General features: G+C 47.0%; 7 protein-coding genes across 7 annotated transcripts; 4 read left to right on the forward strand and 3 right to left on the reverse strand.

Moving 5' to 3' along the window:
* Window positions 1-3,222: 3,222 nt before the first annotated feature.
* C8R40DRAFT_1057179 (isoprenoid synthase domain-containing protein) lies at window positions 3,223-3,909 on the forward strand (the record flags this gene model as incomplete). The annotated part of the gene is made up of 2 exons (XM_046225130.1): window positions 3,223-3,504; window positions 3,583-3,909. Coding segments are annotated over 2 exons (609 nt in total), but the record flags the coding sequence as incomplete, so codon positions are not given.
* Window positions 3,910-5,309: 1,400 nt separating this feature from the next.
* Window positions 5,310-10,450, forward strand: C8R40DRAFT_1126424 (uncharacterized protein). The gene is made up of 16 exons (XM_046229022.1): window positions 5,310-5,516; window positions 5,577-5,627; window positions 5,689-5,742; window positions 5,798-5,913; window positions 5,974-6,106; window positions 6,162-6,238; window positions 6,319-6,486; window positions 6,548-6,718; window positions 6,792-7,157; window positions 7,223-7,392; window positions 7,501-7,645; window positions 7,704-9,705; window positions 9,797-9,944; window positions 9,999-10,045; window positions 10,101-10,188; window positions 10,241-10,450. The coding sequence occupies exons 1-16, from the start codon at window positions 5,372-5,374 to the stop codon at window positions 10,287-10,289; spliced, it is 3,930 nt and encodes a 1,309-aa protein (XP_046081478.1). The 5' UTR covers window positions 5,310-5,371; the 3' UTR covers window positions 10,290-10,450.
* C8R40DRAFT_645099 (uncharacterized protein) lies at window positions 10,418-11,820 on the reverse strand. The gene is made up of 4 exons (XM_046235753.1): window positions 11,722-11,820; window positions 11,378-11,660; window positions 11,298-11,312; window positions 10,418-11,240 (listed from the first exon to the last, which is right to left on the reverse strand). Exons 2-4 carry the CDS (start codon window positions 11,645-11,647, stop codon window positions 10,782-10,784), a joined length of 744 nt encoding a protein of 247 aa, XP_046081479.1. The 5' UTR covers window positions 11,648-11,660; window positions 11,722-11,820; the 3' UTR covers window positions 10,418-10,781.
* Window positions 11,821-12,491: 671 nt separating this feature from the next.
* C8R40DRAFT_1073284 (mitochondrial developmentally regulated MAPK-interacting protein) lies at window positions 12,492-13,346 on the reverse strand (the record flags this gene model as incomplete). Its single annotated transcript, XM_046226546.1, has 6 exons — window positions 12,492-12,697; window positions 12,764-12,996; window positions 13,052-13,066; window positions 13,128-13,142; window positions 13,197-13,236; window positions 13,298-13,346. 6 exons carry the CDS (start codon window positions 13,344-13,346, stop codon window positions 12,492-12,494), a joined length of 558 nt encoding a protein of 185 aa, XP_046081480.1.
* Window positions 13,347-14,030: 684 nt separating this feature from the next.
* C8R40DRAFT_645382 (uncharacterized protein) lies at window positions 14,031-15,320 on the reverse strand. Its single transcript, XM_046235754.1, has 3 exons — window positions 15,308-15,320; window positions 15,043-15,248; window positions 14,031-14,985 (listed from the first exon to the last, which is right to left on the reverse strand). Exon 3 carries the CDS (start codon window positions 14,962-14,964, stop codon window positions 14,194-14,196), a length of 771 nt encoding a protein of 256 aa, XP_046081481.1. The 5' UTR covers window positions 14,965-14,985; window positions 15,043-15,248; window positions 15,308-15,320; the 3' UTR covers window positions 14,031-14,193.
* An 840-nt stretch (window positions 15,321-16,160) lies between these two features.
* Window positions 16,161-19,728, forward strand: C8R40DRAFT_1126441 (uncharacterized protein). The gene is made up of 10 exons (XM_046229023.1): window positions 16,161-16,189; window positions 16,243-17,302; window positions 17,359-17,431; window positions 17,495-17,801; window positions 17,866-17,943; window positions 18,053-18,158; window positions 18,216-18,282; window positions 18,335-18,408; window positions 18,457-18,879; window positions 18,943-19,728. Exons 2-10 carry the CDS (start codon window positions 16,365-16,367, stop codon window positions 19,595-19,597), a joined length of 2,721 nt encoding a protein of 906 aa, XP_046081482.1. The 5' UTR covers window positions 16,161-16,189; window positions 16,243-16,364; the 3' UTR covers window positions 19,598-19,728.
* A 376-nt stretch (window positions 19,729-20,104) lies between these two features.
* Window positions 20,105-21,128, forward strand: C8R40DRAFT_1057190 (Mif2/CENP-C like-domain-containing protein; the record flags this gene model as incomplete). Its single annotated transcript, XM_046225132.1, has 4 exons — window positions 20,105-20,315; window positions 20,370-20,536; window positions 20,588-20,678; window positions 20,740-21,128. The coding sequence occupies 4 exons, from the start codon at window positions 20,105-20,107 to the stop codon at window positions 21,126-21,128; spliced, it is 858 nt and encodes a 285-aa protein (XP_046081483.1).
* Between the last annotated feature and the right edge of the window lie 3,356 nt (window positions 21,129-24,484).

Here is a 24,484-nt window from a genome sequence, read left to right on the forward strand (position 1 = left end):
TTAATGACAATACGATTATCGATGCCCACCCCTTGCCACGTATAGATGACATCCTGTCCGACTGTGCTAAGGGAAAAATTTGGGGCAAAATTGACATGACAGACTCGTTCTTCCAGACTCGCATGGATGAAGATTCCATTAAGCTCACGGCTATTACCACACCCTTCGGACTCTATGAATGGACTGTTATGCCGCAAGGTCTGCGTAACTCACCTGCAATCCACCAAAGGCATGTAACCGCGGCTCTACGCCACCTTATTGGTAAAATATGCTATGTCTACGTGGATGATATAATCATCTGGTCTAATAGTGTTGCCGAACATCAGGCTAATGTGGAGAAAGTACTCATGGCCTTGCGCGACGCCTCTCTGTACTGCAACCCCAAAAAGTGTGAACTATTTTCCTTCTCGGTGCGTTTCCTAGGACACACAATTTCGACCGAGGGAATCGAGGCCGACGATAAGAAGGTCACTCGTATTATGGACTGGCCATCGCCTAAAACATTGAAAGAACTCTGTTCCTTCCTCGGGCTCGTTCGATACATCGCCTCATTCCTGCCCCGCCTGGCTGAGCAAACGGAGATCCTCACTAAACTGGCATCTAATACCCCCGACAAAGACAATTTGCCTTGGAACGCGGAGCATGAATGTGCTTTCACGGCTATCAAGGTCTTGGTATCAAGTAGAGAATGCCTGACTGTCATTGACCACGACCAGCTCGATACCCACAAAATTTTTGTAACAACAGACGCCAGTGACAAGTGCAGCGGTGCTGTCTTGAGTTTCGGGACCTCTTGGGAGACTGCCCGTCCGGTGTCCTTTGACTCGTCTACCTTCAAAGGCGCGGAACTTAACTACCCCATACATGAAAAAGAAATGCTCGCCATCATCCGTGCACTCAAGAAGTGGCGGGTTGATCTCCTTGGAGTACCATTCATCATTATGACCGACCACCGGACACTGGAAAACTTTCACTCGCAACCGGACTTGTCACGACGCCAAGCGCGCTGGATGGAGTTTTTCTCGCAATTTGACTGCAAAATAGTGTATGTGGCGGGCGAATTAAACACCGTTGCCGATGCCTTGTCTCGTCGGAGCGACCTGGACATCACATTAACACCCTTCGAACGTGCCGAAGATGCGCTACGTGGTTCTCGACACCCATATGCCTACTGCGCAGATTCTGAGGCTGAAGATGAGTTACCTATCCTCTGTGTCCTCCCCAACTCTACCTGGAGTGGTGCGTCTGCGCTTGCCCAAGCACCCCCTCCGTTAGATGTCATCGCCACTACTCTCACCATCACTGCGGATGCCTCTCTGCTGGAAGAAATTCGCGCAGGATACAAAGACGACGCATGGTGTAAAGACCTCCCTTCCATGTCCTTGAGTTTACCTTTGGTCCGTTTCGACAAAGAAACTAAACTATGGTTTATTGGTGATTGACTTATCATTCCCCGCGTGGGCAGCATCCGCGAAGAGCTTTTTTGTATCGCCCACGATAACCTCGGACACTTTGGGTTTGATAAATCATATGCTTCCTTGCGAGATGCGTACTACTGGCCACACATGCGGCGTGACCTCCAAAAAGCCTACATCCCCGCATGCGAGGAGTGCCAGCGTAACAAGTCTTCCACTCAGCGGAAAGCAGGTCCGCTACACCCACTCCCTATCCCCGAAAAGTGTTTCTCCTCAGTAGCTATGGACTTTGTTGGGCCGTTACCAGAGGATGAAGGTTTTAACTGTATACTAACCATCACAGACCGATTGGGCGCTGACATCAGGATTATTCCCTGCCGTACCGACCTTACAGCTGCTCAATGTGCTGAACTCTTCTTTGACAACTGGTACTGTGAAAATGGCTTACCAACAGATATCGTCTCTGACCGCGATCACCTGTTCGTCTCCAAATTCTGGGACGCTCTCCGTAAACTCGCTGGCGTACGCCTACGAATGTCGACCTCGTACCACCCTGAATCTGATGGTTCCAGCGAATGGACTAACAAAACCGTTATTCAAATGCTGCGCTACCATGTTGAACGAAATCAAAAGGGTTGGAAACGAGCACTCCCGAGAATCAGGTTTGAATATATGAACACCGTTAATTCCTCTATTGGTCTGTCCGGGTTTCAACTACGCAGTGGTTTCTCACCCCGTGTTATCCCTCCTATTGTACCCAATTTGCCCACTAACACGTCGACTGATGAATTTGATGCACACGAATTCCTTACTGCTATTCAGGTCGATGTACTAGAGGCTCAAGACAATTTACTCAGTGCTAAGCTCGATCAGGTGCGCTCTCACAATCATCACCGTCGTGCTGATCCTGGCTTCCAGTTGGGTCAACGTGTCCTACTCAAAATGAAACATAGAAAGAACGAGTACAAACAAAAGGGAGATAAACGCGCTGCGAAGTTTTTTCCCCGTTATGATGGACCTTATACTATTACTGATGTACACCCTGAGTTCTCCGCTTACACCTTGGAGCTGCCGCCGAACTTGAACATCTTCCCAACCTTCCATGTTGATGAATTGAAGGCTTACACAGCCAATGACAGCGCGCTTTTCCCTGGCCGCGAATTCCCTCGCCCAGGACCGATCGTGACTGCAGACGGTATTCTCGAATTGGAAGTGGACCGTATCTTGGACGAACGCAAGGTTGGTCGTGGTCGTCGATACCTTATTCGCTGGAAGGGCTACGGACCCGACTTCGACTCCTGGGAACCGGGCAGTGCTCTGGAAGAATGTGCTGCCCTCGACGTCTGGGAAGGTCTTGTGGAAGGTTAGGCTCTGGAAATTCTACTTCTCACTGTTAGGCACGGCGTCCTAGGGACAAGGTGCTGGTTTTACTTAAGATTTACTTATCATTTATTGGGCACTGGTTGGATTGAATTTTTTTCTACCTCTTTGTGTTTTAGAGGTGGGGAGAGTGGAAGCATGCCCACGTGTTCCTACCTCCTATGCGTTACTGACATCATACGTACCAGACCTATATATACCGTCTGCGTACGATTAGATAGACTTAGACTGGTACCACCATCATCTCTTCCTTTTCCCTGTTCTCATACCTCTCTGTATCAATCGAGATCCTTTGCCTGTTTACTCCCGAACCATCGTGAGTCTTCTTCTTAGTGTTGCTTGCTAGGTGTCCCTGGCAAGCTTCCAATGACTATTCATCCTATCTTGACACATACTTATTATCATCTCCTTGATATATACATGCAGATTCTGGGCAAATACCATGTCAATAGTTACCCCATCTTGCCAAGCCCACTTTCTGCATGCATGTCATGAATATGTATTGTCAGTTGTGGAACAAGCTCGAGATCGATCCGGCAACAAAGTCCGTTCAATTCAAGATTACCTTGAGGTCCGGCGACTGGCAGCTGGGGTCTACCCGTCACTTGCTCTTTTGGAACTGGATTTAGACCTTTCTGATCATGTCATATCCCACCCGGCAATGAAAACTTTGACTCGATGTGCTGTCGACATAATTGCTTTGGGAAACGTAAGTTAGTCACAGTATTTTGGAAGTGATTGTACATAGATGAATAATACCCCAAATAAAACTGATTTTACCAAACAGGACATATACTCCTTTAACGTCGAACAAGCTCGTGGAGATGGATCTCACAACATCATCACTGGGGTGATGATGGAGCTCAAGTTGGATTTACATGAGGCATTGGAATGGGTAGGGCACTATCATCGGGAAAGAGAGCTGGAGTTCTTGAGAGCAGTAAAGGAACTACCCATGTGGAGTTCAGAAATTGACAGACAGGTTGCACAATATGTCAATGGGATTGGAAACTGGGTTCGAGCTAACGATTGCTGGAGCTTCGAAAGCAGACGATATTTTGGCCAGGATGGTTTGAGGGTTCAGGAAACTCGGATGGCACCGAAAGTTGTTTGATTAAGTCTGAAAGTTGGTGCGTTGACCCACAGGTTGAATCTGGGTTGAATTGTCTTATTGCAACGAGGACCCCCGACAATCCCCCAAAATCCCTGATCCTGAAAACTGGATTTTTACCCGCACTTTTAGTAATCGCAAAATGCTGAATTTTACCCACTTTTGCCTCACAGTTCAAAATGTCCCCGATTTTTACCCATTTGAGGCATCAGGCAGCCAAAATGGAAAAATTTTCCCACAGATTCTCCAGATTTCTGAGAATAAGGCAATTTTAAAGTACAATAGGACTTGAAATAAGGGAGTAAGTGTGTTGGCATGGTGTAGTGGTTGGGGAGAATCAGGGGAGAATGATGAATTACCTATGCTGAAATGTCCGAGTATGAGGTCTGTTGTTGTTCAATCCTGGTACATATGTAGTAGTTTTTACCCATGTAGACATCAACCATCTTTATTTTGCTCAAATTTTACCTATTTTTTGCATCATGGATTCAAAAAAATTTGGGGCTTTTTTACCCATTTTGAACTCATGGATTTCAAAAATTTCATACACTTTCTACCCGCACCAGGATCATGGATCATAGGTGATTGTCGGGGGTCCTTTGCAACGGTAAGTGGATTGAATTGAATTGGACTTGTTTTCATGTTGTGCCTGTATTGCAGAATTTTTGAATTTGTAGCAATTAGCGGATACCGACAGGATATTCCACAGAATTGGCTGATATGAGTATGTAGATCCGAAGAGATCTTTGAGGAAAGTGAGAGAGAAAGCCCCCCTATGCAGAGGCAGAGCCTCTTCATGCCAGTTCTTGACCACCTGCATGTGCTCAAACTTTGTCAAGATATTGGGTGCAGGAGTGCATTAACATCTTGGAATAAGCCGACGCTCCTGTCACAGGCCATGCAGGCCGGAAAAGAAAATGAACCGTTCAAAGATTATATAAAACTTGCTTTCCGAGTGGAATCAACAAACTATTTCTTAAATCCATGATGATTTCGGGTTCGAGCGAAGATGTGTTCGAAATTGACTGTGTGAGATCGTGCGAGCAGTCGTTCTGGTTTTGGTCTCATTGCGTCGAACACGAGCAGATAAGTCACAGGATAGGCAGATAGTGAGCACGTACATTCCGCCGGAGGGCCCGGGTATCGGGAAATTCTATCGGGAGGGTGGCCTCGCGGGCTAAAATACTGCTAGAATCCATGAAAGAGAAGAAGAGGGGTTCGTTCCCTCCTGTGATTATTCATAATCATATTATTGAATTAGAGTTATCGAATGAGAGAAGATCTGCACTGGAAAGGAAAGGAAAGAACCGACACTGGAAATAGGTAACTTCCAGTCTATTTTTAAAGATGGAATGAACATGAGAGCCGAGGACGCACTTCGCGTTTAGCGCTCCAGAAGTGCGGGCGCTTAAGAAGGATTACTGTGACCATTACTATTAAAACTTGCACTGCACAATAATCTACTATGGCTAGGGGGGTTCGCGCCTCTTCCTCTACAGCTCCGTCTCTAGCTGTTACAGAACTCCCACGAGTTTCCTTCCAAAAGATCGACGACGACCTCACTTTACCGACAACTGGCGTAGATGATCGACAGGCAAGGTCTTATGGCTGTGAGCTCAGTGCTTTTCGATTTTTTACAATGCTCTGAACCCTACATGTCGTACATATAGATAATGATTTCTCTGACTTTGAACGTCCAGAACATTACATTCGACATGTTGGTGATTAAATTCGAATTCTACTTTCAGCACTTGGCATCGGCGCTGAATGATGCTCTATCAGAGCCATTGGAGGCTGAACTTGCTAGACAGGTCGAGTATGATATGGACGAGCAAGGTATGTTGTACCTTGCCACCCTAATATTGACTTTGCTCAAATTACATAACTTCAGATAAAGAATGGCTTGACAACTTGAACGCTGAAAGGCGGAAGGAGCAAATGGACAAGATATCCTATGAAACCTTCGAGATCATTATGGATCGATTGGAAAAGGAATGGTTCGACTTAGTGCGTTTCCAGCCGTCTTCAGACCAATATGTAGGAGCTGACTCTTCATACATTTGTCAGACCAAGAACATGCCCAAAGCAGATTTCGCAATGCCCTCTGAAGATTCCACATGTGCAATTTGCGATGATTCTGAAGGAGAGAATAGTAATGCTATCGTGTTTTGTGATGGATGTAACCTCGCTGTCCACCAAGGTGTGTTTTGCGCCATCCAAACGTAATGGTTCCTCACCCGAAGGCTGAACTATAGACTGCTACGGCGTTCCTTACATCCCTGAAGGCCAGTGGCTCTGTCGAAAATGTACCGTGTCTCCAGAGAATCCTGTGGTACGTTCATCTATAATCTTAAATCTTTTTAACTCCTTGTTTCAGCTCGACATCGCGCTCACTGTATAACGTTACCATAGACCTGCATACTATGTCCCAACGAAGGAGGTGCCTTCAAACAAACCGTCAACGGTGAATGGGTACATCTTCTTTGCGCAATATGGGTTCCAGAGACGCGCGTAGCCAACGAAGTTTTCATGGAGCCTGTTATCGGCGTGGACAAAATATCCAAACAGAGGTGGAAATTGGTATGCTGCCCCCATTCTCCGATTACCGCAATGCTCACGCTCTGAAACCTCTTCTTTTCAGAAATGTAGTATCTGTGATATCCGCGAAGGCGCCTGTATCCAATGTGCTAAAACCTCCTGTTTTCTCGCTTTTCACACCACATGCGCCCGGAACGAAAAGCTCCTCCTGCCTATGAAGAGCACTCAAGCCGAAAGCGTCACTTTAACATGCTATTGCGATAAGCATCTTCCTGTAAGCGCGCCTTCCTCATAGACTTCCCAGGAAACCTTTCACTCACATTTCTGCACCTTTTGACTGATTTCAGAAAGAACAGCAAGAAGCTCGCGAAGCGGCATTAGCTGCTGAAGCCGACGAAGATGATGAAGATGAAAAGAACCACTCATCTAAAGGGTCCAAATCTGCTCGTGCCTATGCTAAAACCTACAAACCCGGTCCTCCGCTAGTTCCAGCGATCATCGTCGACAGGATCACGCAGTACATATCGAAAATCAATCTCAGGAAACGCACTGACTTCTTGCTTATGGTTTGCAAATACTGGAGTCTGAAGAGGGAAGCGAGAAGGGGTGCACCGTTGTTGAAGAGGTTGCATTTGGAACCTTGGACGGCCGCCGCTGCTGCTGCAGGGAACGGAAAGTTAAAGAGTGAGGAGGAAAGAGGGTTAAAATTGGGGGTGTGTCGATATATACCTTGTGTGCTTGTCTTTTGTTCGAGAGCTCACCAGGTTCTCTTGTGTAGCAACTTCGTCAACTTGAACAAGATTTAGAAAAACTTCGGGAATTGTCCGCGCTCACTTGGAAACGGGAAAGCCGAAAGCTTCAGCAGATGGAGATCATTCAGGATGTCCTTACGCAAACCGTGTACCCTCATGAACCCAGGCTGAGGCTTGCGTTTGAGCGTATCACAGGGTGCGCAATTCTCTTTCAACCGTTGTTCTCTTTCAACCGTTGTTCTCCGTCTTCTCTCGATATTTTCTGGTTTGTCGTGAGGTTCGGCGCTGCTAACGTATGATGTAGATATGATAAACACGACTACTTTAAGAATCCCGTCAACAAAGTGGACGTCCCCGACTACTTCGATGTTATAACCCAACCAATGTGCTGGTCAATGATCGATGCGAAATTGGACCGACATGAATATTGGGATATCAAAGATTTCAGGGTGAGTTGATTGATTGGACGTCGGTTTTTGATCCCCTGACTTGGCTCTCCTTGCTCAGAACGATATTGAACTCGTCCTAGTCAACGCGACAACATACAACAAAGCTGGATCTCCATTTTACAAGATTGCTCAGAAGATATTGAATTCTGCAATGCCAATCTTGCAGGAGCTTGAGCATGCGTATACGAAGCAGGCTCTGTCTACCCTTGGCGAGCCGCTTGTCAAAACAATCGAATCTACTGTAAAAATGGAGATGGAGAATACTCCTATATCCCCTTCAACATCACCCATAGGAAATCTCGAACCTCCTCTAGAACTCGTGGAACTCCTTCTCTCCCTCGAAGCAATCAGAGCCGAAAGCTCACTCGTCCTATCCGTTGACCCAATTTCCTCCCTGATCAATATCGAGCTACCTGTTCTCAAACCGCCACCTCCTCCCCAAACCCGCAAAGCGCCCAACAAAGGACCGAAAGCGCCTAAGCTGAAGCGCCAGAGACCTGATCGGAGCGAGGAATATAAACGGTACAAGGCCAAGAAGGCAGAGGAACGTGCGCACAGAGCGGAAGTGGAGGCTGCGATGGCCGCCGCCGGTCTAGCTGACGAGCGCCTTGTTATTCGCACAAGAAGATCAAGGGCTGCTGCTGCTATGGCTTCTACGGTGGGAGCGAGCGTGGAGAGTACGCTTTCGATGTCCCGAGGGGAAGGAGCGGAGGGAGAAGTATACACGGCGATGACAGGAGAAGAGGAAGGCTTGTCAAATGCAGACCTCCCTTATTCTTCATTCGCTGGTCCGTCCAGGTCACGGCTTCCGGTAGAAACACCTTCAGTACCAGAATTCAGAGATCATGTAGACAATCAAGCTTCGTTCAAGCTGTTCAATAGTGGCTGGATCTTGCCATCGGACCAGAAGCGGAGGACTCGCGCTCCAACAGTGCCCCCACCTGTGCCTGCGCCTCACCCTGCCTCTGCGTTCGTGTCAGTGCAGGATCCATCCTCTCTTCCGCCACCAAGGAAGAAGCTGAGGCTAGATCGGGGAACTTCGAAGTTGTCGGTATTCAGTACTGCTGAGGAGGACAATCAAACACTCAATTCTAGAAGTGGTTCCGCCTTCTTCAACCCCGGTCAAACCTCGTCTGCGCCTCATTCGACCAGAAGTGATACGGCGGGATTGCGTGCTTTATCGCAGGCTGCTGCTGCTGTCAGCGATGAAGATAACGGGCACAAAACGAATATATACGATACTCCCTCTGTCCCGCTAATAGTTTCTGCACCTGGGGAAAACCCAACGGATGCCCAATCTACGGGTGTCACAGCTGTTGACACCATACTCACTCCTGTCATCACCGCCACTACCAATACTTACGTCGCCGAACCCACGATCGAGCCAAGCGGTCTACCTCGAATAGGGGAGATTATTCGTGGTGCCAATGGCAAAGTCATCATTGAAGAGCTTGATTCGCCTGTAACTAGACGTGAGAAACATATGCGCAGGAAGGCGGAGAGGGACAAGCTTAGGTATGCTAGTGGACTGGAACAGGTAGCCACCACTTTCGCCAGTAGCTCTCTTGCTTCTGCTTCTACTTCTGAACCCATCCTGAATCTCGATGTCGGTCCGTTCTCTACGTCCGGATCGTTTCCTTTAAATTACTCGCTAGAGACGGACACGGAAAACCAGCAGAAATTGGAATCATCAAAACGAGAATCATATACTAACGCGCTTCCAGGAAAAGGAAAGGAGAGAATGGAAATCGAATCCGAATTGAGCTCACTGAGCGAAGGTGGAGAGGAAGATGCCGCTGTGATTACTACTAGAAAGCTCACACCGCATCCACCCCCGCCTGTACCTCCGGTGCTGGCCTCCAAAATGACTGGTACTAAGTCCCACAGATCTGCTGCAGCCAGAAGTCCTGTTGCTTCTGCGCCGTCTGCTGTTTCTGCAACTATACCACCTATATCATCCACATCCAAAAAAGCATCCGAAGTGGAGAGCCTCGCTAAAGTGTCTGAATTTGAACCTGACCAACAGCTGGAAGGAGGAACCCTTGTTTGGGCCAAAGCTGGTGTGTATCATGCGATATTTGATCTTTTTTTCCTTCTTTTTCTCTTATCACTTTCGGCTTGATCCCAAACTAACTATTTTATTGTGCATAGATACCTTCCCCTGGTGGCCTGCAGTCGTTGTTGGGATTGACGAGCCAGCGGTTCCGCCGGCGGCTAAGAAGATGTATATGAGTATGAAGAAGAAGAATAAAAATTTAACGCTGCATTTTGTACGATTCTATGATAAACAACATTCTTGGTGAGTTGCCTTACCTTCCGATCTTCCCTCGCAATATCTGACACTTCAATCAAGGCAATGTCTGGGCATAGAAAAACTGCTGCCCCTTGGGGACGACGATGGTACGTGGATATTATTCATTGCTTGATGGGCTGTGTAGATGCCGACCGTTTGTAGAACTAGATGCAGATTTAGTGGCTAATCAGTCGAAAAGACAAAAGTGGAAGAACGCTAAATTGAAATCCGAATGTCGAGAGGCTTTCAGGTGTGTGTGACATTATCTTTGGCTGATGCTGTGAACTAAATTTATGAGACAGAATGGCGAAGCAGGATATAGATACGCAATCAGAAGATATTATTCCTTGACCGATGTGCCATCAATGGGAGTAATGAAAACAAATATATACTTAGCCGAATCAAGCCCGTAATAGCCCGCAATCCACTATGTAATCCTTTATCGCTTTCACTGAACGCTCTCAACAAGCTGCATTGAATATCTTAGTCTGATCCTGCAGCAACAAAACTCTGGCGATTTCATTCACTCCCTGCATTTCAATCGTACATACATGGTTTGAATTCCTCGCATTGAAATTAGCTCTTCGAGAAGTGTGTCTTTTGTAGTAAGGCACCCTAATGAATACTACTCCTCAGGCCTCAACAGCGATTGAGGAATGTCAAAGACATGGAAAGTGCTTGGGTTCTTCAAAAGAATGGGGACATGGGATATAAAAGCAAGGGGTCAGCCTTGAACGGACTTCATAGCCTTGAATTGTGAACTAGCATGCATAAAGCGAATTTGCTTTCAAATGCTACAGCGATAATCATGGTGTGGCAAATATTCTTGCTGTCTCGATGTATCTATGCCCTAACTGGACCCCGCTTATCTTTTGAGGGTTTGCGATACCCAAATAAAAGTGCATGATATTCCTCGCTAGTCATGTCTTTCACGTTCTTCTGGGTAAGGGGTCGTATTGGCGATCCTCCTGGTTTCCTACCTGCACTAGGTCTGCCAAGGCTGACAGGTCTCATTGGCTGCTTTATTTTATCGTATAAAGCACTCAATTCTTCGTTGTATTTCTGAGATGCTCTCTTGGCTTCCTCGAGCTTCTTAGCCGCGAGGGCCGCTTCAGACGACTGAGGGGGCGCTTCCAGTATCTTTACTTGAGAAACCGGATTTTGAAGAAAAGTTACTTTCTTCTTCACCCCTGAAGGCGAACTCTTCGTCACTCTCGAAGGCTTCAACGGTCCACCATCCGCACGACGGACATTGGTACGCGAATCATGGAGCTGTTCGTGACCCAAACTACGATCAGATGGCTGGTACCGTGAAATTGAATGAGGGGGAAAAATACCCAGATGAGATATCAGACTTGCCTTATTTGAGCGTCGCTGCAGCATCCGCATATGCAGCAAGTCAGAGGATATTATAATCTGGAAAACTAGCACAAGCGTACGTTTTTGGTCTCAGTAAGGATGCTAAGGTCTCGGGACAACATGTCACTGTCTGCGCGGCTGGTGACCAAAACAGCGTGAGGTCGCTCAGAAGTTTCATGAAGGTGGGCGAGACAGGATACGCTGGCGGAAGACTGCTGGATTTTTGGGACGGAATCGAGCCGTGCGCCATCAACGACAACAGTTGTATTGATTGGTACGGCAAAGACTGATGAAGCGGATCCAATGGCAAGAGCGACAGCAAACACTGAACGAGAGCGAATCATGTACATTATGTATCAGACTCTTCAGGATGATGATCATATCAGTAAGGAAAAGGTAACGGGATAAGTGGCGAAAATCGAACCTCTGATGGCCTTCCAAGGCTATGTGGACACAATTGGTGAGATAAAAAGTCGTAAGTCGATCAGCGGTGAATGTGTATAAGAGACCAGCTCTGGAGGATAGAAAAACTTCGACATCCTTTATACCGACAGCTGCAAATCTGATCATCATCATCATCTTTATTATAATCTACCCGTCGGTATCACTATCAGTATACGGGGGCCGCTTAGTTCTTACAGAAACAAGCCCGAAACGCTGGAGAGAATCAGAGAGAATATATTTATAGAGATCCTGCAATTTAATGAGTGAAGTCGGCAGTTTCTTCGTACACATATCCTTGTGGGACGACCCCGTCTTTGGACGGGGCCGTACAAGGCCGTAAGTCGATCAATCTGACCTAGACACCGTACAACAACCAAACAGATCATAAAAAGTGGAAGAAGATTCGAGCGGGATTCAAGAGCGCATGCGCAGTTGTAGTTTGATGAAACGCATCTTCGACCTCATGAATCGCTTGATAACTTCTGTACCAAAGATATATACAGCAACAAGTATCATTGAAAACACAACAATCATCTACCAGTAAAAGACACAACGAGTTCATACAACAAAAATGACATGCATATGAGTACAAACGTACTAAGAAGCTTTTGACACGCGTCCACTCGTCGAATCATAAGTTATGAAGGGAAATGAAGGGGATATCGGCACGAAGAGATGTAAGTGTTCAAACTAAGGTTCAAACATATATACACCCAGAAAAGAAATGTCAGGAAGTCTCGGAAGAGATGATCAAATCACAAGGGCTACGAAAGCCATAGCACCAGCAGCAACGACAGCAGATTTAGTGGTGAGCAGGCTGGAAGCACCGTTGCTAGTAGATGAGGCACTAGTGGCAGATCCGGAAGCCGTCGAAGAACCCGATGCACCGGACGAAGCAGAACCGGAGCTACCACTGCTGCTAGCGGCGCTGCTAGAGACAGGCGGAGCCGGGGTAGCTATTGCAATTTAATATAAGAATCGGTGAACCGAGGAACATAGGAAATAGGCCACATAAAGCTTACTGCCTGCGGGCTTCACAGAAAAGGTGGAACTATTGACGAAAACCTGGGTAATGTTCGAGCTGTTGACGAACTGGCAGATGTAATTGTCTCCAGGAACGAGGGTGACGTTGGTGACTTCGAAGGACAAGTTGTTAGCAACACCGCTAGCGATGCTGAAAGCACCGTTGAGAGTGGTATTGTCTAGGTTGATGATGTCGATATTGAATGAGGTCGGGTCTCCCCCAGTACTGGTCCTACACCCAGGAAAAGATTTAGTAAAGATTTAGTGGAATTCGGAGGACTGCTTACCAATTAATTGGGTTTCTGTTTTTTGCGAATAATCTAGTCTACTCCCAGGGAAAATTTGAGAAGAATAAGGACGTACGAAGTGTTGAAGACCCTGAAGGGAATTAGTGAGATAAAAGCCACCCACGCCGTAAACGAATCGACGTACCAGAACTCGGAGGAGGAAGGAGCGGTGATTGAGATTGTTGCTTAACGGAGGTATCATTCAGGGATATATAGACACAATTTCCAATGATATGCGACGCTCACCCAAGACATAAGCAGGGAAAAGAGCGACAGCGGCGAGAGAGGCACGCATTATTGTTTGGGATTTTCTTGATTTCAAAGGGAGAAGTCGGAAAGAAACGTTGTGTCTGTGAACGGACGAGAAAAAAAAAGATCAACGAAAAGGCGTGCATCTTTTATGGGTGGGGAAATTGATGCTTACGTCATATTAAAATCACGCCAAGTAGTAAACCCCCTGTGAGGTCGCCGTTTCGAGAGTTTAAACGCTCGCGCCTACCGGGGAGCAGTATTAACTCCCTCGATTCCAAGTCAAGTGTCAGATCATCTTACAGTCTCTTACAGTTGGTGGACCTAGTGAAGACTCAGAGCCTAAGATAAAGTTTCATTGTCATGGAAACACGTATAATGTGGCAAGCTGCAAAATCGTTCAACTTGAATTTCATGCACCTCGTTTGTATCATCCAAAGTCAAATATATCAGTGACCTTCAACACCCGGGAAAATTTCATTTATGTGAGAGTGAGCAGGCTCCGTCTATCTTGAAGCATTATTCTACAAATGAGTAGCCACTGGTCAGTAATTTGCACCAATTATCCTTGCATACTAAGTATCATTCGTTTGTAAAGGATACTTACCCCAGGCGAGTTTATCACAGATGAAGTCAGCTTTCCATCAGCTCAAACTCATCGAAATCATAATCATAATCATAATGGTGCGACTGGACTTGGAACTTGAACTGCCTCATACCAGAGAATTTACGATGTTCAAGTTGATGCTTTATCTAATTTGTATGTAACAAGACAGTTCGAGGAACTATGTACATCAAGGTGAGCAAGGTAGCTCGCTGTCCCTTTCTTCTGGATGTATTTCCCTTCCCAGATTCTAGTTAACCTGAGCTATTTATATAATTCATATCCTATCCTATCCAATAAACTCAAACTCCTTTCTTCTTCTAGCGGCGCTTCGAGTCAGTCTTGGGGACGCCTGAAGAGGTTCGAACTTTCTTCGACGAGTGGCGCGTGCCTTGGATACAAAATCAGACAATCTCGAGTCTAGAATATGTAAATTGACACGGCTGAGCTCTTTTTCTATCGAATCCGAGTCGGCAAGCGCGTCCTGCATTTCCCCATCCTCATGGTCTCGCGACAGGCTCAGACCTTCAACCTGGACATCCGACAAATATTCTACTTTCCGAGACACGACAGTAGATTCCCGTTCATCATCTGCATCAGTCCCATCTTCGTCCATTCGCATCATAGCGAAGTCTGAATCTAATGTGGCACTGAAAGGTTTAGAAGGGGAGCTGTACTCTGAAGGACTAGCACTGGAGGCTAGTCTTCTCGAGCTTGGACACGGGCTTTGAGAACGAGACTTTGGCGTAAGATAGCCGGTTCCGGTGCTAGTGCTAGAGCTTCCGGTGTGACCAAGGAATCCCCAGCCAGGGTGAAGAGGAGGGGGGAAGGGAGATGATTTACACGGTGTAGGTGCGCGACTCATGTTTTGGAACATGAGTTCCCAGTGTTCTTCGGTCTTCTCCCTTTCTGCTCGCGCTATACCGTCCTCATAAACGTCGTAGGGCAAATAGGGCTCAGCGATGCGAAAATCTGGGTCGCCATGAAGTACGGGAGTTAGGCTGCGAGGAGGAGATGAGGACTGGTCATATATAGATCGAGGAAAAGTGACGAATGCCATGGCTTCAGTGGCACTTAGTGGCTTCGAGATTGAGATATTCGGACCAGCGTTGGACTAGTGGTGGTGATTGGTGCTTACCTTTATTATTTGAGGGTTCTTATATGCAGAGGAGCCTTTGTACTATAATTTTGGCGTCGGCTCTGCACGTGGTGATAGTGCACGCTTTGACCCGTCGAGTATGAGTCGAAGTTTGTTCTTTTGTCCCCTTCAGTTCGTTTCACTTGTTCCTGACGGTCGCCGTTATTTGTCAGGACATTCGAACCATCACGTCTTCCTACATCTTCCTATGTGCTTCTATCAGGATTATCCACAAAGAGATTTTGAAGAAAATTATATGACCCACATTGGACCCGCGAAGGACCCGCAACAGAACCCCAAATACACCTTTGTTCTTGATTGAATGCTCTGGGTATCAACTGCCCAGAGTCAGACTAGAGTCAAGGCGCATTGCGAACACGTTTTGCTCAGACAGTTGTTGTATCGATTATCGCCGCATCCATCGATTGACATTCCTGATTAAAATCCTATTATGATACATAGTGAATTTAAACGGAGTCGAAAAAATCGCCCACCTAGAGGAAAAGATTAGTGAATCTGCTTCCAGGCCTCGAGGAGATACCATATTTAGCCTTCTTTCCCGATACGGTTAACCTCTGCAATAAGGCTAGGACCCTTCCACCACCTACCTTCCCTGCTTTCATAGTAATAGAAATTACAGTGAAAGCATTTGAGTTTCTTCTTCGTGTAACGTTGGGTAATGAATGGTACTTACAAACCCATTAACTAATTCGAGCTCAAAGGTCCTTCAGTATCTTCCTTGGACTTTGTATCCTTGGAAGCTTAGCCCATAGATAGTGCATATGTTTTACCATGAGCCAGCTGCCACTCCTCCTATGTAGTAGGATTATGGTCGGCAATGATATACTTATTCGACCAGCTTCGTATGATGATAGAAATCCCATAGATGAAATCAGGTCCTTTTTGACATCGCAGCGATTGTCCAGAGAGTTGGAAGGAACGAAATTGGCATTATAGACTTTACAGGAGAACATGACGGGAGGGAGGCAAGAACGAAAGTGACGCAATCTCAATGGACGCGACAACACGTGTTCGCGCCTTGCTCAGTTTTATCGTTCAGACGCTCACTGGCAATATTCAAATCCCCAGTCCTGCCGTAGCGCTAAGCTACGAGTGTTCAACACTTCGACTGTGCTAATTTGTAAAGGTGACTTGAGGCTCTACATCTCACCAACTCTAACGTTTCGTTTTTCTCTTTAGTACAACCCTTCAGTGCAGTGACGAATCGTGGAAAGATAACCTTAGCTCCAAATCTGTAAGAGCTATGTCTGTCGAACTAAACGGGACATATTGAATTATTTCTTTGATCCAGTTAAACTGTTATGGAACCTTCTAATCCTTCAGGACCGACCACGAATCCAACGAATCAAGTTAATACTACGATTGTGAACGAAGTGCAGGAATCTTTACAAGGATTATCTGTAGCGGAGGCTGCAGACCAGGGAGCAGCTGTGAAAGATGGAGCAGTGCATAAGAATCTGACACCAGCAACATCACCCAATCCATGGTCCGATGGCGAGAGGCACTTCACCTCAACAGCACGGGAAAGGGAATTGGTATTGGTTCCTACAGATGTTGAAGATGAGGAGTCGGAGCCTAGGGCAGACGATGAAGCTGAAGCTCGCCATATTCTACACACTCCAGATCCATCGACATTCGACCGATATGTCACTGGCGGATTTGCAACAGATCCCCAGGCCTCAGCACCACTTGTGGCTCCTCCTCCAGCAACGGAGATATTGCAAGAGTTCGATCCATTAGCTGATCAAGAAGAAGAACATGCAAAGAAAGCTTGGGAAGAGAGCGAGGGACATCCCGCGCCTCCTGTTCCGCGTGATAGGATATCTTCGCCTCCTCCTCCGGTACCACTGAAAGATCTGCCGTCCCCATCGCCAATCCCAATCCCATCAGCGCAGAGCTCAGGAGGATTCCAATCTTCCTTAGTTGCTCTTGCGCGCTCGTTTTCCATACCATCTTTAACTCGTTCTCCCAAATCGAAAGGCAGGCCGCTGTCAATGGACGTCGCCAAACCCGTTCCGTCTCCTGATACCATATCTTCCTTTGCTACCCAACAGGCCAAGCAACCGGAGTCAAATGAGAGGAAGCCAGAGTCACCAGATCGACAAGAGGAAGAAGATTTTGAAGGATCAGATACTGGGTCTGAAGACTCCAGACCCGGCGACCCACCATTTGATTTTCAGAAGTTCCTTGACCAGATGAAGATGCGGAGTGCGGACCCGGTTTCAAAGTATCTCAAATCGTATGTTCCCAATTCATCTGTCTTCGACTTAAAAGTCCAACCCGACTTTCCTTCAGGTTCTTAAGTAATTTCTCTAAACGCACCTTCACAGTGTCCGACCAGATCAAGATCATTAACGATTTCTTAAACGTATGTTTTCCTTCACTCTACCTGTCACCTTATGTGTTGTTATTAACCCTTCAGTCTTCCTAGTTCATCTCTAATCACATGCGACAATGCGAGCCATGGAAGACCGCATCGGATGCCGAGTTCGACAATGCCATGGAAGGAATGGAGAAACTCGTCATGAATCAGCTCTATCAATATACTTTCACTCCTGCGGTAGCGAAAGACCTCAATCCAATAACAGGATTACCTCGTCGACCTATCTCGGTTGATGATCTCGAGCGCGATCGTATCCTATCTGAGAGGATAGCACTGTTTGGATGGGTGGAGGAAAAGCATCTGGATATTCCTGTGGAAGAAGGTACCGCGGGCTTCCTCATGTTTGCTGAGCAAGGTTCGTTTTTCCTTTTTTTAAAATCAGTAGTCAGTTCAAGACTTGATATGTCTTTCTCTGTCAGAGTTGCTCAAGATTGGACACTACAAGGCTCCCAGAGACAAGCTTATTTGTATTCTCAACTGTTGCAAGGTCATCTTTGGTCCGCCTCATGCCCTTTATTTTCTTCTTTGTCCTTCCCGGTCTCCACTCCCCATGCATTTCCAACGTCTCGGATTCGTGCTCAAGTCGTGTACTAACCTGTACAATAGGTCTAATACGACACCTTCAGAAAGAAGAAGGCGCGGACGCATTTGTGCCCATCCTAATTTTCGTGGTGTTGAAAGCGAATCCTGACCATCTCCTTTCCAATGTGGAGTGCGTATAAAGCGCCATCAGACATTGAAGCGTTGCTGAATCTCCTGTCAACATCAGGTTCATCAATCGATTTAGAAATCCAGACAAGCTTCGGAGCGAAGCAGGATACTATCTGTCGAGCTTGGTGCGTGCATGCCACCTCGTAGGATGTGCTTATTGTATACCTTCGCTCGCAGATGGGCGCCGTGCAATTTATCGAATCAATGGACCACACATCTTTATCGAATATAACCCAAGAAGAATTCGAGCAGTTAGTTATCTTTGCTAATTTCGATTGTTGCTCATAGCTCCAAACTAGGAATGTGGAAGCTGCAATCCAAGAACTGCCTACCAACCCGGATGGAACACCACGAGTGCTATCTATGGGATCCTCATCATCCTCGTCTTCATCGTCTTCATCCCTTTCTTCAATATCCACACCGACACAGCGCAGCTCACCCCATCTAGGCGCTGAATCTGCGCAACCGCTTTCACTACCGTTATCACAGAATGTGTATTCACAAGCACCCATGGCACAACAGCTTTCCGAAGATGCTCGTAGGCTTCTGCAGAAGACAGGCGACGCTGTCAGTAAACCGCTGAATGCGATTAGTAGGATCTTCAATGAAGCATTGGACTTGGCTGAAGAAAACTTTGGTTCACCGGAAAGATATGCAAGCGCTTCGACATCCAGAGCAGGTACACCTTCAGGTAGCGCTCCGTCCTTCCCAGTACCGAATTGGTGAGTCTGTTGCATTCGCATGCGTCCATTGTATCCGATGATAATGATATTTCAATATTGTAGGCCTCATCAATTAGTGCCAGGAATGGCCAGCCAAAGCCTTCCAGACTCTCGTTCATCGTCCCCAGCATCATTTATGGCACAAGGCGTATACCAAACACCTGCTCCTTCCACTGATGGAGGACCTCCCGTCCAAACGCCGTATAAACCCCGCGTGCGGAGAGTTCCATCACCAGGGGGCTATCTAAACCAAGCGCAAGCTCCGCTATATGGTCAGAGCGTACTTTCTCCAGGGTACTCTCCCGGTTATTCACCGGGATACTCACCGGAAGACACACCATCTCGTCCGAGACCGAGTGGCCAAGGACCTCAAACGCACTATCCACTTGCAATGGGCTCCTCTCAGCAGGTTCAACCTCCAGCTCGCGTTCAATCTCTTCATCCTTATTACGACCAACCCGGTTCGCCTAATCTAAATCTAGGCTCACCCCTAAACTATTCCCGTGCGTCCACTCCTGGCAGCGGGGACTTGGATATCGCGGGGATGCAAGCAGAAATTGATACAGCACATTCGCAGGCTACGGAGGCATCGCGGAATACTCTGTTCCAGATATTCCCTGGAGTTGATAGGGAGGTTGTTGAGTGGGTACTGGAGGCGAATGAAGGTGATCTAGGAAAGAGCATTGAACAATTGTTAGAGATGAGCGAGGGAGGCTGAGTGGATATGGATTAAGATGATTAGTGTGGTATACTTACATTTGTACACGAATCCAAATTGAAATTGAATCATGCAAATCGCCAACTTTCGAGCTGGAGACCTACCACACCGTAATTGAGGTGAGCCGAAGCGCTGAATATTATGAGCGCCCATTTTCTAAGCAATATGACTAACGCCGAAGTGTATACATTTCTTTCCGTCTACTCCCACATTGCGATGTCCTCCTCCAGCGAAACGACAGTCACCCCGAATACTCCTAGACTAGAAATAAACACCAGTGAAGAAACCCTTTCTTCTTCCTCACATCCTACGACGCACAAGGGTGAAACATCGGAGAATGAAGAGGAACATGAGCCTGACACGCCCACTTCTTCGTCTTCGTCCTCAACTAGTTCATTTACCACCGTAACAGCAGATATGTCTTCGTATACAGCTGAAATTGATGCCAGTATCTCACACAAACCTACATCATTATCCGATTCTTCCAATTCAAGCCTTAATTCTTCTATGGCCCGCGTTTCCTCCGCAGGACCCATAGTCGACCAACCAACAGCTACTTCAAGTAGTAAATCTGCCCCTCCAACACCCCCAAAAACTACGAAAAGGAGATCAAGGGCTTTTGTGACCTGGGCTCCATTTCCAGAACAGGGATGGGATGACAATACACCAACGAACGGCAATGTTCTTGACTTTCGAACAGAGAAACCGGTTTCTCGACGTGAGTGCTTTCAGATTTGCTCTCGAAGCTTGGGGGCTGAACCTATAAACGCAGGAATTACACATACAGAGAAACTCATATCACATTCATTGCGTGTGGCGTATGAAGGCAACTGGTCTTTCTCCAAAGTGTTTGCTGACGGTTCATTTATGGCGTCTGGCTACATTCATTTACCGGTGGGAGGCAGAAAGAGCTCAAAGAGTGTCAAGGACAACACATACGTGCGGTTTACACTCCGAGATCTTTATTTCGTGCTAACATCACGCCCGTAGATATTCCATGTTGTTGAAGGTGCTGTGAATGTCAAGATACATGACACGGCTTATATCATAGCTCAGGGAGGGTCTTTCATGGTTCCGCGAGGTGCGCCTTGGTCTACAACTGCGTCTCATTGATTCACTGAAGCCTAAATAACAATCTACAGGGAACGTTTATTTTATTGAGAACATTTGCGAACGGGCAGCAAAGCTCATGTTTGTACAAGCTAGAGAGGTCACTGCCGGCGAACAAGATGATCCTTTACGACTGGTTCGTGGACAACCGCCACCAAGACTATTTCCCGCACTTCCCAAGTCAAAGCTGTTTATCCTAGCGGGATGGGTGATTGAGCGCTTGCTCAAGCGATTCACCAAGTATCGAAGGGTTATATTGACCTGGTATTTGCGGTCTGCGATGCAAGTGGGGAGATATGTTCAAGGACCCAGAGCTTACAAAGCTTACATGGCATTCTTTATTTTGGGTTTCTTGTTCAGGAGTTTAGGGCCGTCGAGGAGTCTGTTGCCTAGGATCAACGTCCAAGTTATAAGGGATTAACGTTTAACATTCATATTTTCCTCGGAATTTTTGTTATTACATGCTTATTTTTGTGAGGTTTGCACCCTTCTTTTATTTGTAGCCTGATCTGCGTATGTAAATTTATGTCTGTACATATACTTGAGGTTTTGTGAGTCGTAGGAGCAGGTACCGAGATGCGGGCTGATGCGGCGTTTAAGACTACGCGGTTTCTATGTACGATGCGCGAAATACTAGAAAATACCTCTCTTTCACGTAGGCCTCCGAAATGGCTCTAAATGGTCGCGAGGCTGGCAGCATGTACAGTATGTAGTGGGTGACTTCAGGTGACTTCCCGCTGCAATTATTCTGCAGTTAACTATGTATTACAGCGTGTTCGGAAAATGATGACAGACGCGATTTTTTTTTTCCTCAAAAAAATAAAATAAAATAAAAAGGTACTCGAGCTTATGCGTCGGATACCGCACATTTGTATGAGATTTTTACCTGATCAGCCAGGGAAAGATGCAGCAGGGCATCTGCAATGATAGCACAAAGGTCCAGGAGGGGTGTGGGGTGTCTGGAACTACTTCAGCTCATCCTAGGGATTATTTCTGGAGCTCTAGGAACAACCTCTACTTGTATATAGCCATTAGATATGGGATAGTTTTCAATAGCAATCAGGACAACATTAAGTGCTTTCTTGTTTGGGCAAATTTTCTTCGGTAGCCGACGCGTACCTTTTGATTTTATTTTATTTTATGGGCTGATAAAAGTTTCGCGATTGTCATCATTTTCCGAACACGCTGTAACGGTATTTGATGCGACGTGCGGACTGTTGATGGGACCCTCGCTTACACCACAAACCAGTTTACAACAGGGTACGTATAAGTAGGTACGTATTCAGCCTCGTAATAAGGGAGAGGATCTTGGAAAGCGTGGTAAAAACTTCACGCGCACTTAACGAACTGACATGGAAAAGGACCTATGCAAGCAAGGTGAGGGAGGACCCCTGATTATACACTAGATAGATAGATAGATAAATACGCGGCTCCGTCGAGTCGACGGGGTCCCACAAGGGAACAGCCGGGCCCAGCAATCTTCGCTGCAGCGAATGCTCATCCAACCTGGGATGGTAGACTGCAGCTAGAGTGAAGGGGATATAGTACAGGGTAGTTGTTGTATACATATAAGAATAGAACGGAACAGACGTAAATCACTCCTCTTCCAACTCATAATTGCTTTCAACAAGTTCCAAGGAGCCATCTAAACCAGTATCTAAGAAGAGTTGCCAGATAGTCACGACATCGTGGATGAACTTGGCGGTGGGGATGATTAGGTTCCAATCGAAAAGTAATATCGTGAGATAGTGTAGTGCAGTGGAGTCCGAGAGGCTTGGGTTGCGTGGTAGCGGTCGAGACTGACGGATGGATAAGAGGAACTCGGATTGGATAGAAGTGATAGAGGTAAGAGACGGGCATTGAAACAGAAGGTGTTGAGGAGTTTCTCCGTGCAAGTTACATGCACGACAGGCTCAGTTAAGAACGTCAGTAGGGGTGAGCGGACGAAGGGGTGAGGCGGAGGCTCGGAATACTTGGGGGGTGAGGTCGCCACAGAGGAGTTTGGTGACAGTGCGACAATGAGCGTGGTTCTTGACCTGAGTGAGATAATGCCGAAGTCCAATGATTTGCTGTTTCGCGGGACCCGCTTCCCTCGGTTCTAGGCGATTTCGGAGTAAAGAGAGTTTGGACCAGGTGTCGATATGGGATTGTAGTTCAGATTTCGTGGAGAACTCAATGGTTTTGATGAGAGTGTCAATACAGACAATGTTGAGATCCTGAAGGTGAGGCAGGCGGTGGTGGCCCGGGAGTTGGGAGATGGCATAGTCCAAGTCTGAGAGCCAGCATGGAGAGCCAGCATGGCGAAGGTTGTTGTTCTCCCAGAGGGCCGAGAATGCATAGTGGGAGGGAGGGAGAGTGATGAGGTATTTGAGGTATCGGAGTGCGAGCGATGTGCGGCGGGTGCGAATAGGCATGACACCCGATTCGGTGAACAGTGGTGTGATGACCGAGTTGTTGGAGAGATTGAGCATTCGGCGTAGGAAGCGGATTTGGACGTCTTCCAGGATCTGGAAAAGACTAGGGTCAGTATCGGGTATGATCTCGCAACCGTTGGTGAGGTGGCAGTCCACGAGCACGGTGTATAGTTGTTTAGTGATGGAGGGAGGCATGCGACGATTTCCAACAAGCAGATCACAGCCAGTGATTGCACGTGCAGTCCCAACGGCAGCGTCGCGCTTTTCGGTGTAGTGGGGAGCGAACATGTTACGGTGGGTGGATTGAAAGAAGATGCCCACATATCGGCCTACGTCACGGAATTTGAGGGGTTTATCGGAAAGTGTGAGTTGAGGGAGGACCAAAGGGAGGCGACCAAAGAGCATTAGCCATGACTTTCTGGGGCTGACGAGAAGGGAGTTATTTTGGCACCAGATCTCAAATGTTCGGAGATGGCATTGCAGGCCAGCGTGACCTCGAGAGATGAGTACAATGTCATCTGCATGTTCGAGGTGTGAGATAACTACCATTCGGAGCTCGATGTCCTCGGGGTCAAAGGATAGGTTGAAGGTGGAGAGGAATATATTCCAGAGGGTGGGAGAGGAAGGGTCACCCATGAGGACTTCACTGAACACATGGAATTCGTGGGACAGTTGGCCATTGTGGGCGATGATGTAGGTCATTTGGTTGTAAAGTGATCGAAGCCAGTCGAAGTACTTGCCAGTGAGGCCCACATTGGAGAGTTTGTTCCATAGGAAACTTTGGTTGGTAGAGGGGAAGGCATTGGAGATATCGACAAACGCTAAGTAGATGGTTTCCCCTTGTGCCTGAGCTTTGTCGATGATGGTACGGAGGATGAATGCGTTGTTGTTTGTGCAGTAGCCTTCCCGAAAACCATTCTGAGAAGGTGGGATGGTGTTGGACTGCTCTAAGGCTAGGCAGAGTTTGTGATGTACAAGGAAAGAGGCGAATTTGAGGACACAGCTCTCGAGGGCAATGGCACAGTAGTTGCAGGTTTTAGTCGAATCTTTACCAGGTTTAGCAGTAGCAATGATGGTCGAGGTGAGCCATGATGAGGGAATTTCGTGTTGTTCGATAGCGCGTTGGAAAAGAGGGAGGAGGAGATCATTGTCAATGTCAATGAGGAGGTCATAGGTAGCAGCATCGACACCCGTGGAGTTGGAGTGGGTGGTACGTTTGAGGTATGACTTAATTGAGGAAATATCATCGAGGGATAGAGGGTTGTTGAAGGCAGGATGAGTTGTGGGTGGAGAGGGGAGTGGAATAGCATGCGCTCGAGCGTCCTCGGCAGCAATAAGGGTGGGGTCAAAGGAAGACGCGGAG

The sequence above is a fragment of the Lentinula edodes genome (assembly GCF_021015755.1).
Source record: "Lentinula edodes strain Le(Bin) 0899 ss11 chromosome Unknown C8R40scaffold_45, whole genome shotgun sequence".
Taxonomy (NCBI): Eukaryota; Fungi; Basidiomycota; class Agaricomycetes; order Agaricales; family Omphalotaceae; genus Lentinula; species Lentinula edodes.